This window comes from Eulemur rufifrons, chromosome 24 (genome assembly GCF_041146395.1).
Source record: "Eulemur rufifrons isolate Redbay chromosome 24, OSU_ERuf_1, whole genome shotgun sequence".
Lineage (NCBI taxonomy): Eukaryota > Metazoa > Chordata > Mammalia > Primates > Lemuridae > Eulemur > Eulemur rufifrons.
Window position 1 is genome coordinate 1,960,135 of NC_091006.1, and position 15,057 is coordinate 1,975,191.

At 55.1% G+C, this 15,057-nt stretch overlaps 1 protein-coding gene across 1 annotated transcript in view; it reads right to left on the bottom strand.

Moving 5' to 3' along the window:
- Positions 1-703: 703 nt before the first annotated feature.
- The window catches only part of TSHZ3 (teashirt zinc finger homeobox 3), a 67,945-nt gene continuing 53,591 nt past the window's right edge, over positions 704-15,057 (bottom strand). The window contains exon 2 of the mRNA XM_069458161.1: positions 704-5,511. Coding sequence (XP_069314262.1) covers positions 2,306-5,511 — 3,206 coding nt within the window. The 3' untranslated portion in view covers positions 704-2,305. The remainder of the gene's footprint in view (positions 5,512-15,057) is intronic.

The following is a 15,057-nucleotide window of genomic DNA, read 5'->3' on the forward strand; positions in this document are numbered from 1 at the left end:
ACTGCAAGAGGAGTTTGAATAGAGTAATAAAGGTATTTTACAATTTTACATGATGTTCCCAGCGTTTTGTTGGCATGATTTGCTGAGGCTAATAAAAGCGTGTGATTATCATATAAATGCTCCCCCTCCTCCCATGGATGGGCTCAGGCTCCTCCCCCCAACCCTCCTGCCTCTTGTCCCTGCGTGAGCACAGGAGAGAGAGCCCCGTGGTCCCCAAAGTCCTTCTGCCCAGCTTGGTTCTGTTTCCTGATACTTGAGAATCCCGAGTCAACAGGAAGGAATCACCTTCCAAAGACCCTTCCTCCCATCAGCCTCCGGGACAGTCTGGGCCCCACGCGTTCTGCCCAGAAGGGAGATGGAAACCCCGGCCCTCACGAGGGCCACCAGGTGTGACCGGAAGCTCTGACACTCAATATTTTATAATGTCACCTTTCCGCAGAGCTAACCTCAGGTGAATGACTTCCTTTCTTTTAAATTTTTATTCTTGGGGAAAATGCTACTCCAGCCGCCTCTGAGCAAGTGCTCCCTGCTCTGCAAACGCCAAAGTTCACTCAAACTCCCCTGATTTACGTGCGGCTTCCGACTGCCAGCACCTGGCAGTCACAGCAACCAACGCAGTCATAAACAGATCGCATACAATTTCATTTTAATGTGCTCGTTAGTCGTAGCACATTTCAGACATAATTGTGAACGCAACACAAAATTATAGCAAAAAGACAATTTTAATGCTGCCGTAGAAAAAAGGGTTATATGAAGAGTCACATAATGGTGCTTCATTGTCAACAACAAAACAGGGCACAGAGTGTGTTACGGTGTCTCTGCTGTTTACATGCCAATATTTTATACATAGGTTCTCATACGGTGTCAGCTGTCAGTTACTTCTGCAAATTAACTGCCAAAAATGGAGAAGAACAGAATCACTCCGAGAGCCGGTAACCACGGGTTACCTTTCATAAGCCTAAAGATAAAGCTGCAGTGTGGGATCTTGGGAGAATAATTAGGAAGAACAAAACAGAAAGTTACCAATTGAAATGAAAAGGCATCCTACAATATGGAACCGCAACCGAGAGGGCTTATAAATAAGTGAGAGAGGTTGTATCACAGAATGCCTCATGACTTTTAAGCAAAGTATTACAGTACAAACATTTTAAAGGCTTTATCAATGTTTAGGAAATACAGTACAAGTTCTTTTTTTTTTTTGTTCTTTTTTTTTTCCTTTTCAAATAGACTTAACCCTTTGAGCACTGAGTTCATTTTGAGCGTTCTTTGATTTCTAATAAATACCTTTAAAAATCATGTGCAAAATAGTTATGTTGCTGCCTGCCAGGGATGTTTTTCCCGGCCTCGTTGATTCGGACTACTCAAAACAAATGATAATAGGATGCTAATAAATATGTATAATTTAAACATGAACCTCTATCAATATAGATGTACTGTATAGCAAAACAAACAATCGTACTTTGCTTTCAGATAATGTTTCTGTATATTTTATAAATGCTATCTGTGGTATCTTCTGTATAATTTACAATGTTTGCATGTAAAAAACAAAACCCATAGACTTTAAAAAAAAAAAGTAAAAGAAATATACACTATACATAGGCACGGCTTATGCCCAGAGCATAGCAGGTACATAAAACACTGTTGCTATAAATGCAAGAAAAAAGGTCATTTTAACCACAATCACATTTTTTTCATAAGAGAGTCTGAAATCTATACAATATATACATCTATGTTTCAATGTGAAAATAATATTCTTTTAAATTTCAAGGCGTGTTATACCCCTGCAGACCTGCATAAATGGAGGTTCATATTATTAATTATAACTAAGCTGGTAAGGACTTTAAAAAACAGAGCTTCATACATTATTATTATTTTATTTTATTTTTTAACCAAATTAATGCAAAAGTGCTTCAAAGTACTCAGAGGGCTAAAGATGAAAGGGTGAGAAATGCCGGCACACTGGAGTCTCGTGGAGAAAGTGTACCTGATTTCGTTATAAATGCTTAATTAAACTGTCTGTTAATGCATGCAGCTTGAAGCATCCGAGGATGCTCACAACTAAATCCCATTTACACAAAGTTCCAAACACTTACCACTGCATTTTTAACCTTCATATTTTACCAGTAACAACAGCTGATGATGCACCTCTATCAAACACTGTACAGTTATACAAAACAGCCCAGCCCAGAATGATCCTCTGCAGTTAAAATACGAACATGTGCCAAGATCAAGTCAGAGGGGCTCTAAGGTGCCTGCCACAGTTTCCCTCCAAGCCAACTGCAGTCCTTTCGGTCGAAAGCAAATGCTACTGCTTCTCTAACTCGGAGACGTACAGGAGGTGGTCTTCCGGAGATTTCCCGTGTGTTTTGCTAAGGTGGAGTTTAACCGCATGCTTGCTGGCAAAGGTCCGATTGCAAAGCTTGCACTGATAGGAGGTCCCCAGGTCCTCCTCGGGGGAGGATGTCACCAACTTTTCTGACGGTGACTTGGTTTGTGCTATTTGATTGTTAATCTGTTCGGTGGACAGTTTGGATAAGTCCCGTAGCCGGAAGCCCAGGTGTGACTCTAGGTGGCTGATGTACGTGGAAGGAGTCCTGATTTGGGACGCACAGTCGTTACAAAAGAACACGGGGTGGCCAGTGTCCAGGTTTTTGAGGAACTTCGTCCCCCCTGTCCTTCGCAGCTGGTATTTCACGTTGGCCAGCCAGTGGCTGATGGTGGTCATGGAGAGCCCGGTGAACCTGGAGATGTGCATCCGCTCCTGCGGGCTCAGGTCCGACATGATGTACTTGCCCTCCGAGGTCTGCCGCAGGCTGGCGGCAAACTGGGCCTGCAGGATCAGCAGGTGCTGCGGGTTCCAGTTTGACTGGCGGCCCTTCCTCTTCTGCGCAGGCGTCGACTCCTCAGCCTCCTCCAGAGTGGCCCCGTCAATGTCAGACTTCTCGGAGATGCTGGAAGGAGTGGAGGATTTTGACGTGTGGCTCTCTGTCAAGTTCTTCAGCATATCGGATATATCTGACAAGGCATTCTCGCGTAGCGGCGAGTTTGACATGAATGATACGACGGCAGATGTCTTTGCCGTTGTCACCGTGGATGAGGAGGTTGCCGGGGCTGTGGACGTGGGTGACAAAAGCACTGAACCCAAAGAGCAGCCTTTGTCACTCTTCCCTTTTGTCAAGTCTATGGGCTGGTCGTTGCTGACGTGGTAGAAATAGCGGTCGAGGTGGTCCGCCTTCTTGGACTGCAGGGGCGGCGGGGTGGCCACCGCCGCCTTCTCTGCCAGGCTATTGCTCATCTTGAAAAGCATGCTCATGGGGTCCAGGGCAGGCAGGGAGGGCTTGGCCGCCTTGCCCAGGTGGATGTTCATGACGGACTGCAGGGCACTCAAGGGGTTAACAAAAGGCTGTTCGGGCGGGTGGTCAGTGATGATGGCCGTGCTGCCACTCAAGCCCCCGGTCAGGGGCTTCACCAGGTCCTTCCCGTTCTCCACCGGCTCTGCCAGGGGGCTCCCCTCCTTGCACCCGTCCTGCGGGGGGCTGGGGCTGTCCTCCTGGCTCTTGAATCCCCCGTCGCTGGACGCTTCCATCTTGATGGGCTCGCTGACCTCGCTGCCACACGGGGAGGGGGTGGCCCGCTTGGGCGGAGAGAGCTTGCCGTCCGGCTCCTTCATTTTCTCCTCCACTTTGGCGACTTTCTCCGTGACCTTTTTCACCAGTTCCTCCATGGCGTGGAAGTTTGTCTTGGGCATGGGTGAGGTCTGGCTGCTGGGAGGAGACACCAGGGTCTGGTTTTTTGTGGGAGACACCATCTCGCTGTTACCAAACATGGGTTTCAGGGGCGTGCTTTTCCCCGACGAGCCCAGAGACAGCTTCATCATGTTGGGGAGCTGGTAGGCGGCGTGGATGCTGGGGTAGCCCCCCCAGCTGGGGGTGCCGTTCTGGGCCTTGTTGATTGCGGACGTCACTGTGTTTTCTAGGGATTTGAGGATATCCAGCCCCCCCTTGGGACTCTCCTCCAAGTCATTCTCAGTCAAATAATGGTATTTGGAAGAGATATCATATTTTTCCTCTTCCTCACTGGGCTTCTCCTTTTCCTTGGGCTTCTCTTCGGGGACTGCCTTCTCCTTGTCGACCTCCTTCTTGACCTCCACGCTCAGTTTCGGGGAGACGCTCGCGGGCGTGGTGGACGGGGACACGAAGGTGGTGGCCGCCAGGGGCACAGACTGCACCTTCTCGTCCAGCAGGGTGGTGATGGTGGGCGTGACGGGCGTCTCCACGATGGGCTTCCCCTTCTTCATGGCCGAGCTGGTGACCTTGATGAAGTGGCCGGTGACCATCATGTGCGCCGTGAGCTCCTGCAGCGTGTCGTGGGAGCTGCCACACTCCATGCACTTGAGGATCTGGGACTTCCGGGCCTCGAAGTGCCAGGCGTAGCTGGCCCCGTTTTGGTGGCCGTAGCGGTTATTTGGCGTGATGTAAGGGTTGGAGTTCTTCTGAAGTGCATCGCTGGGGTCCGACACGGTGGCTTTGGGGGTTCCGCCTGTGGAGTCCGGGGAGCTGGGGAGCTCCAGCTCCAGCGAAGCTTTCTTCCGGGTGGCAGGGATGATTTTGGCTGCAACGGGGGTGACGGGTTCCTTCAGAGGCACTTTTTGGTAGTGTTTTGTTTTGATCATGTGGACGCTCAAGTCCTGGAGGGACTCAAACGAGTGGCCGCAATACATGCACTTCAGCACCTTCTGGGCATCCTCCTTCCCCTCCATTTCCAGCAAGGAGCGTTTGCGGGGCTTGGACCAGCGCTTGGGGTTGTTGTTGTCGGTCTCGTGGTTGTCGTCACGGTAATGCCCCGTCTCGTTCATGTGCACCGTCAACTCCACCAGGGTGTCGTAGGCGGCGCTGCAGTCCTTGCAGCGGAACTTGCTGGCGCCCGTGAAGATGGAGCCGTAGAGCTTGCTGCTCTGCCGGTACAGCTGCACCGTGCTGAAGAGGCTGGGCTCCGGCAGCAGGCGGCTCTGAGACACCTGCTGCAGGCTCTTGGCCATGGCGCTCTGGTGCCAGTCGAAGCTCCCGCTGCCGCAGCTGCTGCTGCTGCTACTGCTGCTGCTGCTGCTGCCGTTGTTCTTGTCCGAGGAGGGCTGGTGCAGGTTGAGGTTGAGGTTCGACCAGTAGGAGTTGGAGAGGAAGTTGTTGTACACGGCCTTCATCTGCTCCAGGCTGTCCGGCACGGTCGTGTCTTCCAGCGGGACCGCGACCTCCTTGGTCTCCTCCTCGTTCTTGATGGAGCCGCTCTCGAAGTCCGCCATGCGGTCGCTGGTCTCGCTGATGTGGGACTCGCTGTCCATGTCGTGGCTGGAGAACTCGGCCACCGGGGAGTTCTGGTAGCTGGGGCAGGTCTTCGCGAGCTCCTTCTCCGGGCACAGGTACTTGGCGGAGGGTTCCCCATCTGCTGGATGTTCCTCGGGGTCCAGATCTTCGTCCACCAGGGCAGCGGCCTTTAACTCGTCGGAAACGTAGGCTGCCATGGTAACAGGTGGGAAAGCGAGACAGGTAGGAGAGAAAGGAGAAGAGAAAGGAGGAGAGAAAGGAAGAAAAGAAAGCATTAGTAAGTGTTGATCTTACCTAGAACAGGTTCTTGGCTCTCAGGAAAACACGGCAAACTAGATGGGCACATTTATTTGTAAAATCAAATAGCTAAAATGTGGTGTTTCTCTGGAGCAAAAAAAAAAAAAAAATCTGCTCTTCAAACATAATTTGCGCCTTATTCTTCTCAAGGGGCAACAGCTTGAAATTAAAACTAAATTTGAAATTAATGAAGCACATTCTGGAGGTGGCATTCATTTCTAAAGTAATAAATTACTTGTATCAACCTCAGAGACAGTAGTTCCTGTCTGTCAATTAATATGTCTTATGCTTCTCCTGCCCCTAATGCGTTTCTTAACAGACAGATTCGCAATTTAAATTAAGCGAGCATTTTTTTACTCATTACATTTTTGAGGCTCAATCTTTAATAAACATAAAGTACAAAAACATCAATAAACTTTTTACAAAGTAAAAAGAAAGTACATCAATTGCAATAAATTAAAAAAAAAAAAGGGTTTTGTGGCTTTTTTTACTTTCTTCCTTCTGGGAAAACGAGTCTCCTAAAAGCCTAGAGTAAGTTCCCTGCCAGGGACAGGTGCTGGTTTGTTCCAGGTGGGCGGAGGCCCCGATTGTCCCCCACGCGTACCCTCAGCCTCTCCCGGCCACCGCACGCACGCGCCAGCCATGCAGAATTATGTCAGCACAAGTTCAGGAAAATTGGTATGCCGTGCTCGTTCCCACTGTATAAATATATACAAGCCCTTCCAGTGGACCTTACAAATGTCAAAGTGTTTGCTCTTAAGACTACTTTGTCAATATTTACTCAGCATAAGCTTCATGGGCATCCAACAGGGATCCTGTCTTTCCGGAAGCCGCGTGGCCGGGGATGTAAATCCAGCATGCGTTCCCGAGCAGGCGGAGGGCAGGGCCCGCGGCTGCGGGTTCTAGGAGATGCACCAGCCAGGGAAGCGGAGCCCGCAGAGCACACGTGCTGCGGAACCCGGTGATTTCCTTTTCCTGCTCTTGCGTTCAGCGACTCAGTGACTGAAGCCCACCTACCACTGTGTGCGGATCTGGGTGGTCTTGTCAACAGCGAGGCCTGGCCGGCCCCGTGGGGAGGAACCCTTTCAAGCAGAGGAGAAGGGGAGACTGACTTTTCCCTTTTAGCTCCTAGACGCTTGCCCACATCAAGGGCCGGTGGGTAAGGTGGAAGGTGTCGGGTGGTGCGGTGCTAACAAGGCCGACTGAAACAAAAACTCGTGGCAAAGGAAAGGACGCTTTGTTTGCAGAACTCACTCCAGTAACTTTCAAGATGTGCCACAGATCAATTTTACAGCAGAAAAAAATGAAAATAGTGAAATGGTTCCTTTGTGGCCAAAGAGATGCTCCCCTGTTTTATTCCTGCTAGATCAACTGTGAGTTTTTTCCCGTAAGCCCCACACTCTGGGTGCCAAGTTTCTCAGCTGAGACACGACAGCTATGTCCCAACACCGAGGTAATGTGACCTTGGAAGGGAACAGTGCCCCAGGCACACACATCGCCGTGGGGACAAGGAGTCTTCTGCTCATACGCAAACCTTGAAGGAAGGGTCTTACGTGAGAGCCTCGAACGTCCCTTACAAACCACGAGAGGAAAGTGCCCTGCACCGGTCCGCTGGGGTGTGACGCGCTTAAGTTTGAGTCATGCACTTAGAGGTGACAAATTAAAATTACAACAGCTCTTTTCCCAGGGCCAGGGCCAAATGAGCAGGAATAGTGCTGGCCAGGGGAGGCCCCTTTGCTGGCCACAGTGAGGGACGTGAATGCATGAGCTGGAAACGAAACAGGAAAAGAAAAATAAAAGAAGACACCTCCCCCTCCCCCACAACCTTCCTCGGCTTGCAGAACGTTCTGTAAATCTGGATGCACAAACTCCAACCGGGTGGCAGGCCTGGCGGGAGGGCAGCTGGGGGACAGCAGCCAAGTGTCCCAATTTGCATGGTTTCTGCACTGAAAGTCCCGCGTCCCAGGAACCGACTTCAGTTCTGTCCAAACTGGAGGATGGCTGGTCACCCTGGCTGGGGCGCACATGTGACCACGGCCAGGGCATCAGTGTGGGCCTGAGACCTCTCTGGGAATCCTTGCGGAGAACAGCCGGGCAGTGCAGGCCATTTAGGTTTAGGCAGGGGCAGAGCACGGTCTGCAGAAACGCATGCGGTGCCCACACGGATGAGGCTTCTGTGGTAGGGGCTTCCCTGTGGACACCCAGTCTGGGAAAAGAGGACAGCACGTGGCCTGTGTCCCTACAGCGGGGACCCCAGGAAAAGCCTGGCCCTGTTAGATACGGGTGGATGTCGAAGCCCCTTCTCTCCTGGAGGTGCTCCTCGGAGCCGAGGTCTGCAGCAGGACCCCACATCCCGGGCCTTCTCCTCCTGCGACAGCTCCCGGGAAACTGAGGCTGGGAGAGAAATGGCCCCGTAGTAGCTACTGCGGGAGGACACCAGGCAGCCAGAAGAATCAGGAGCCGACAGTGCACACGAAGGAGTCCCCTGTGGCACGAAGGCCACCAGCTGGGACGGCAAACCCAGCGGCTCTGCCAGCCCCCCTCCCACCCGGGAGCAGCGCGGCTCTCTGGGCTAGGGCCCCTGCCCACCTCACGCCGGCATCCACCGGGGGGAGCGTCCACACGGTCCCAGGGGCTCCGCAGGCTGTCGGAGCTCCCACGTGCACCATCATCGATGTGACCGGCTCCCATCCCACTACGCTTTGTAAATTGCACAGTCAACTGTCTGATGACTGAGGCGGAAATTAACACTGAAAGAGAAGTAAGGCCAACCTCCCTGGCGGGAACAAAATCCAACTTTGAGAAAAATTAAAATGCCCCCGTGCCAAGAAGACGTGTGTCCTGGGAAGACCCGGCCTCCCTGCACAGCCCAGCCCGGCCTCCCCGTGGTCTCCCAGGGTCTCTGCAAGCGCAACTGCCGAGCACGGCCGTGGCGGGAAGCTCACGACCTATTAAATAAGCCATTTTCTTTCCAGATCCAAAGGTGACACGTATTTCCTTAGGTTGAGCCCAAGACTTCCGCCCACTGTTCTCCCCTGCACACTGGAACGGAGGGCAGGGCAGCAACCCTTCCCCCGCCGTGGGCCACAGTCACACTCCTCGGAGAACGTCATGCGCTCTCGAGGACTGAACTTCAAACATTTTTCTAGGAAGTGGAAATGGGCCCAGCGAGAAGACAGGGAATCAGAGGACGGGAAGCATCATCCATCCCACGAATGCACGCTGAGCACCGCGCCAGCCAGGTGAGCTGCTGCACTCAGAGCAGCGGGTCGTTTTCTTTCTCTGGGCCTCAGTTTCTCTATCTGAGCAAGGCAGGGCACTGGAGGAATGATCCGTAAGGTGCTTCCTCTTCCACATTCCCATCATTTTATGGCCTTTCTGAGAAAAGGTGAAGAACTGAGGTGCAAGCTCGTTCACTCTGGTTCATTCTCCGCAAGCACAACCTCCCCACAAATACCGGGCAATCAAGTTGTCCTAGTCCTTTCTGCTCTGGACTGGCCCTCACTTGCAAAGTCCCTGGCCGGACAGATATAAGGACTTCTGGACACTGGAACGGTGAGCGCACTGGGATCAGGCAAAGTAGGGAGGGGAGCCTGGGGGTCTCCGGTCACTTCCTGTGTGATGCTGGTCTTCGGTGGCCCAACAGCAGGCACTGCCCACCGCTTGGACCTGGCAGTGAAGCACGCATGACTTTGGACGCCCCCTGCTATCTTAAAGAATTATCTGAGTCCTTTATTGCTATTCGACTTTCTGCAAATTCTTGCCCGAATTCCCCAAGGGTGAGGACCTCACAGCCTCACCTGGCACACAGTGGGCCAGCAACTAGGCGCCGGCTGTCTCCTTTGGAGAGACGTTAGCTGGAGGTCACTTCCAGCAGCGAGGTGGTGTTAACGGCCTTGGTAACAGGGTCCGCCCCTGCTCCGTGTGCCTTCCATGCTGGTCGCCAGCATCCCACCCACCACCCCCACCAATTTCCTGACTCCAGCTCCTTCAGTCTCGTCCCCACGCAGAAGCCACCAGGACTGTCCCAGAACAGCAGCTGGTCATGTCACTCCCCACGTAACACCCTCAGACACTTCCCCTTGGACTCAGAAGTTCCTCAAAGCAGCTCTGAAGTCCTCCACCGTCTGGCTAGCACCCTCCCCGGCCCCCTCAGCTCCCACTCCCCACTGTCCACTGCTGCGTCCCCTGCCAGACACCCCAGGGCAGAGGCCACAAGGTGGAGGACGAGGCAACCTGCCCCTCCGACTCCCCAGGGGAAAGGTCATTTCTTCGGGGCCTGGCTCTTGCTCCCCGGCACCCTCTTCCTTCTCATTACGAAGCTTGGCAGATGTTCCAGATGTTCTGACAAACTATCAGCTTTGCGTGGCAAGGACCAGCCCCACGGCCACGCCCCACGCCCCAGACACCTGCTGCGGCCCTACTGTCCGGCCCCAAGTGGCCCCTCGACACACATCCGTGGGAGGAATGAATGAATGAAGCAGTGAATGGAGGAACCTCAGGGATAGCTTCTCCAAACCTCCTGAACAGTCGCCAAAACATTGCGGATCGACCCAGGCTCCAGCCAGTCCCCGAGCAAAGCAGGTGTGCCGGGTGTGACCCAAAGTGCTTCCGGGTCGGTTCTGTCGAGTGCGACGGCATCTGCAGCAGTTCTGCTTCGTGAGAAAGGGCCTCCGGGGGGGACGGCACGACAGCGCCCCCACGGAGGGAGAGACGAGGAAACGCCCCCGCTGGGGGTCACCCTGCGCCGGACCCGCCCCTGGCTGCACCCACACCCCGACATCCACCTTCCAGTGCATCATCGCCCTCTTTTCCCTTTAACAAAGAAGAGCGAGACCTTTGCTGCCGGCCCCAGGAGGGGCAGCTGGCCTGTGAGGGGAGGAGGGTCTCATTCAAACCAAACCCACAGCTGCAAACGGCGCCAAGAAACACGCTGGGGCCAGCAGAGACTGGCAAGTCGGGGCAGACGGGTGGACCCGCATTGTCTTTTCCCAAGGCGCTCCGTTGAAAGAGCCTCTCTCCAAGACGTGAGCCCCGCTGCCCCGGTTCCCCTGCTTCCCGACACGTCCCCACGTCCCTCGCCCTGCAAATGAGGAGGATGCTCAAAGCAGCGAGACACAGATCAGCCTCTCTGGAGCCGAGTGCCACGGACACACCTTCAGACAACTACGTGAACTGGAGAAGCTGGCATGAGCAGAACCAGACGGGACTCCTGGGTAGAGACGCTCATGAGAAATAAAAGCTCCCAAATTTGCAAAAGCTTCCTCTGTAGTCCTACGGCCCAACAAGCTTGGAGGGCCCAGTGATGGGGAGAAGCGGTCCTGCCCAGCGTGTGCGTGTGCGTGTGTGTGTGTGTGTGTATGTGTGCATACATCTGTAGTGTTCTCCCAGTCCTTGCGTCCAGTCCTTGCAGCGGTCCTGGGAGCTGGATGAAGTGACTCCCCCCTTTCTCACAGACAAGGAGACTGGGGATCTGAGAAGTCACATGGGACACTTGCGCCTGGGAGCCAGTCCTGACCACAAGCCCACTGCCGCGACCCCTCGGGAGAAGTCAGTGGAGGAAGAGGAGACATGTAAATTCCAGGGGCCCACATCCTGGTGGCTCAGAAGGCGTGTGGGAGTGTGAGTACTGCCCCAGGACGTGGAATGGGCTGCAGGGCAGAGCCTGTGCCCACCCCGCAGTGGGACCGCACACCTCAGTCCCGCATGCCACTCACAGCCCACTGGTGGTGGCCGTCCAGGCCACGGCCGGAGCAGATGGGTGTGTCCAAGGAGTGACGAGCTGGCCCCCCATGGCAATCAGAAGGTCGGGGGGCAGCAGCTCCTTCTTTAATATTTATTATTAACATTAACCAAACTCAGCCACTAGGTAAAACGAAATTAGTATGTTTCATATAAATATAAAACAGTAAGCTGGGCATATCGGCATTCGTTTCTGGGCAAATGGGAATGATCTTCACACTGTCACGAATCTCTCCCAAAGGTGGGGCTGGAGTGTCAGGCTCGCACCTGCGCTCTTCAGCCAGGGGGGCGGTGGGTGGGCAGGCGGGGGAGGCAGGGGATGCTGGGGCGTGGGGGGAAGAAAGGTGGCCAGGGAAGCCCCAGGAGGGACAGGCCCTGAGCCCATGCTGGCTCAGCAAACCTCCAGGAGTCTGTCTCAGGCCCCACACACCCATGATCACAGCGGAGATGTGGAACCCTCCAGAAGACACGGGGACATTTCTGAAATCGGGCTGCGTGTGCAGAAGGCTGCTGGGCACGGACCTGGCTGCCACGGGCAGCTCTCCAGGACGGCTGCGCAGCCAGGGCCGCTCTGCAAGTCACGAGTCACATTCGCCCACTGAGCCACAGCGAGGCCCCACGTGCCCCCGCTGGAGACTGTGCCCGATGCACCCGGACAAGGGAAAATGCCAACAGCCTCCCCGGGCGCCTTGAGCACGTCTGACCCACCCCCCGGTCCCCACCGCCCTGCACCCCCCACATCTGGACCCACAACAGAGTAGACCCCATGGAAACGGCAGGAGGACACAGGGGACAGTCTGGAAGCCACGGCAGCCGGACAGGGAGAATGTCTGGGAGGGCAGGGCCTGGACTCTGGAGACGGCGACCTGTTCCTGCTCTGTTTCTGTTTTGCGTTTTGTTCTGCAGAACCGTGTGATGTCACAATGAGGCCCTGCGTCTCAGCTCCTGCTCTGCCTCGGATTTGGCACGTGGGTGTTTTGAAGGACTTTATGTCTATGAACCTCAGTGCCTTCACCCGTGAACGGGAGGGAGGAAGGGAGGGGACAATGTCGGCCACACCCCCTCCCAGGTGTTTGAACACAAGTGAGGACTTCAAAATGACAAAATGAGTGAGCACAAAGGATGTTTCTACATCAAAGGGACTCCGCAAACACGAATGCATCAACTGGACGGCTCGTGCTCCACAGGGGCCAGGGCCTCCCACTGTGCAGCGTCTGGGAAGCAGGGGCGGGGCCCCAGGGCACACCCCACTCTGGCCAAGGCCCCCGCGTTGGAGGTCTCCAGGCCTCCTTCCTGCCTAGCCGCCTGTCGGGAAAGGAGGCGGTTGGGGCGGGGAAGAGCTCCCCATGGGGGCTTGGGGGCCGCCTCTTCTGCCTCTGGTGGCCTTCAAGTGTGGGCCATGGAGGAGGAGGAGAACCACAGAGGAAGGGGAGGAAGGGAGGGAAACGAAGGCCAAGGAGAGGAGGCGAAGGAAAGAGAAGAGACATCAGACCAACACTGCAACGGGGCGTTCTGACCGGGCGCTCGCTCTCCTGCCTGCCGGAGGGAAGCAGGAGGGGCACGGACTAACCGCCGCCCCACCCCTGCCCACACCTCACCCAAGATGCCCTGTCCCCCCGTGATGGGGCAGAGCCAGGCAACCCATGGCAGGGTGCTCGCTGGGGAGGCCACTGCAGACGCTGGCTCTGACTGGCTGCCATTGTCCCTGCAGCCCCAGCCGGCCACCTTTTCTCCAGGCTGAGCCCAGTCCCCATGTCAGTTCAGCTTCTGCCTTGAGTGACCTCCGCCTACACTGCACCTTGTTCTAGATACACCTGGTTGGTTCGCACGGGCTGGTCCACTTGACACAAGCATTTCTGCTTGACGGAGGGCTTGTGTAAGCGCGTTACGCACACCATGCTCTCTGTAAAGACTTGCTGCACACTTCGCTGAGACGGGGCAGGGGAGTCTTTGTAAGCGCAGCCACACCTGCACACTGGCTCTGTCTAGTGCCGCCCGAGTCGGGGCCTAGAGCTATCCCTGAGGGTCCTGAGATCCCATAGAACGGGCTGCTCAGAGGAAGCACCCACTGTCCCCAGACCTGGCCAGGAGCCCTAGAGGGCATGAGTGGTGAGAGGGAGGATGCTCAGAGCCGGATGGCCACGGACCAAACTCACCCTTCCAGGCCACCCCAGCACCTGACTCTGAGGGCCTCCTGGAAGGTGAGAGTGGACGCAGAGGGGCATCCTGCAGGGAGAAGGTTCAACGCAGTGCTACTGAGGTGGGACTTCCTTTCGTGCAGAGAGAGGACAGGCAGAAGGAAGTGAGGCACGGAGTGGAAGGGCTTCGCTACACAGGCACTGGTGGTGGGACCGCATGCTGGGCCTCTGTCTGGTTGTTAAACAGGCAGAGAGAGAGAAACTGGTTCTGGAAGAGGAGCGCTGATGCCTGGTACCCAGTGAGTCACAGTTCAGCCGAGAACAGTCTTCTGTCTCCATCCACCTGGGCACCTGGAGTCACCTAGAGACCCCACCCCAGCCATCTAGGATAACAGAGGTCACGGCCTCTGGGCACAAGGAGAGAATGGCATGCTGGAATGGTACCAGGGAGACCACGGGCTTTCCAGGCATCCCTGCTGGCCGCTGGAACTCCCCAGAAACCAGCGGAACATCCAAAGTCCAAAGCCAGGCCAGAGGGGCTGGAGGGGCGTGGTGTGGCTCTGGAGGAAGGAAATGTCACTGCAGCTATGACGGACGGGGCGTCTCCCGCAGGCCGGCCACGCTGGGACGACAGCCTCCTCTAGACAGATTGTTCTTCCCACTAGCGAGGTCAGGAATATTAATTTTGTACACGCTAATTTGATGTAATGTGTGAGATGAATGCTTGTTCAGTTGGGCATCACTGTGTTAATGAAGCTGCGGCGCTTTCACGCCAAGAACAGCCCTGCACGAGCGGATCGGCGAGTGAAGTCCGTGTGAACGAGGCAACGTCAGCCTGCAGCACAGCCAGAGTGGCCAGAGGTTGTTCAGGCCATCAGCGCTGCTGCTCCTCCAGGGGACCAACGGCAGCGGGGCTCCCAGGTGTGCGTACCTCGCAGCTGCCGGAAACCCCAGCCTGTTCTGAAGGCTCCGCATCCTCCAGGGGAGGCAGGAGACAAGAGGCCGGAGCCTCCAGAAGCCAAACCTGGGGCTGAGAAAGACCCTGCCTGGGCTCCTCTGTCTGGACTCCTGTCGCAAGGAAAGAGCCCCGTTAGCCATCTCAGTGGCCCTCACCTCCCAGCTCTCTTCGTGAAGGCGGCGGCGCAGGCTCCCCAAATCGGAGACAGAAGGCGGCCTCCCCGTCTCTAAAATGACACTCCTCCGACTGCTTCTGGAGGGCTTGCTCTGCGACACTTTGGTCCCCAGCCCACAGCAAAGGAAAATAGAAAAATCAAGGACACAGGCACGCAACAAATGCAACTGCCTCAGACAAAGCTTCAGATGATAAGCAGTAAATAAATACTCGGTTTGGGGACTGAGTCACCTGCTGTCCTTGGCGTCAAGCACCTATGAACCAACCGGGCACCAAATCAACAGCAGAAGTCCGCAGATGCCAGCTCTGGCTGGGCGTCTGTGCTCCCTCTCCCTAGAGTGCTTCATGGTTGAAGTCACCTTAATCCACCGTGGAGCTGACAGGGCACAGCTATGATCCACAGCAGGCCCAGTGGCGGGAGCACGTC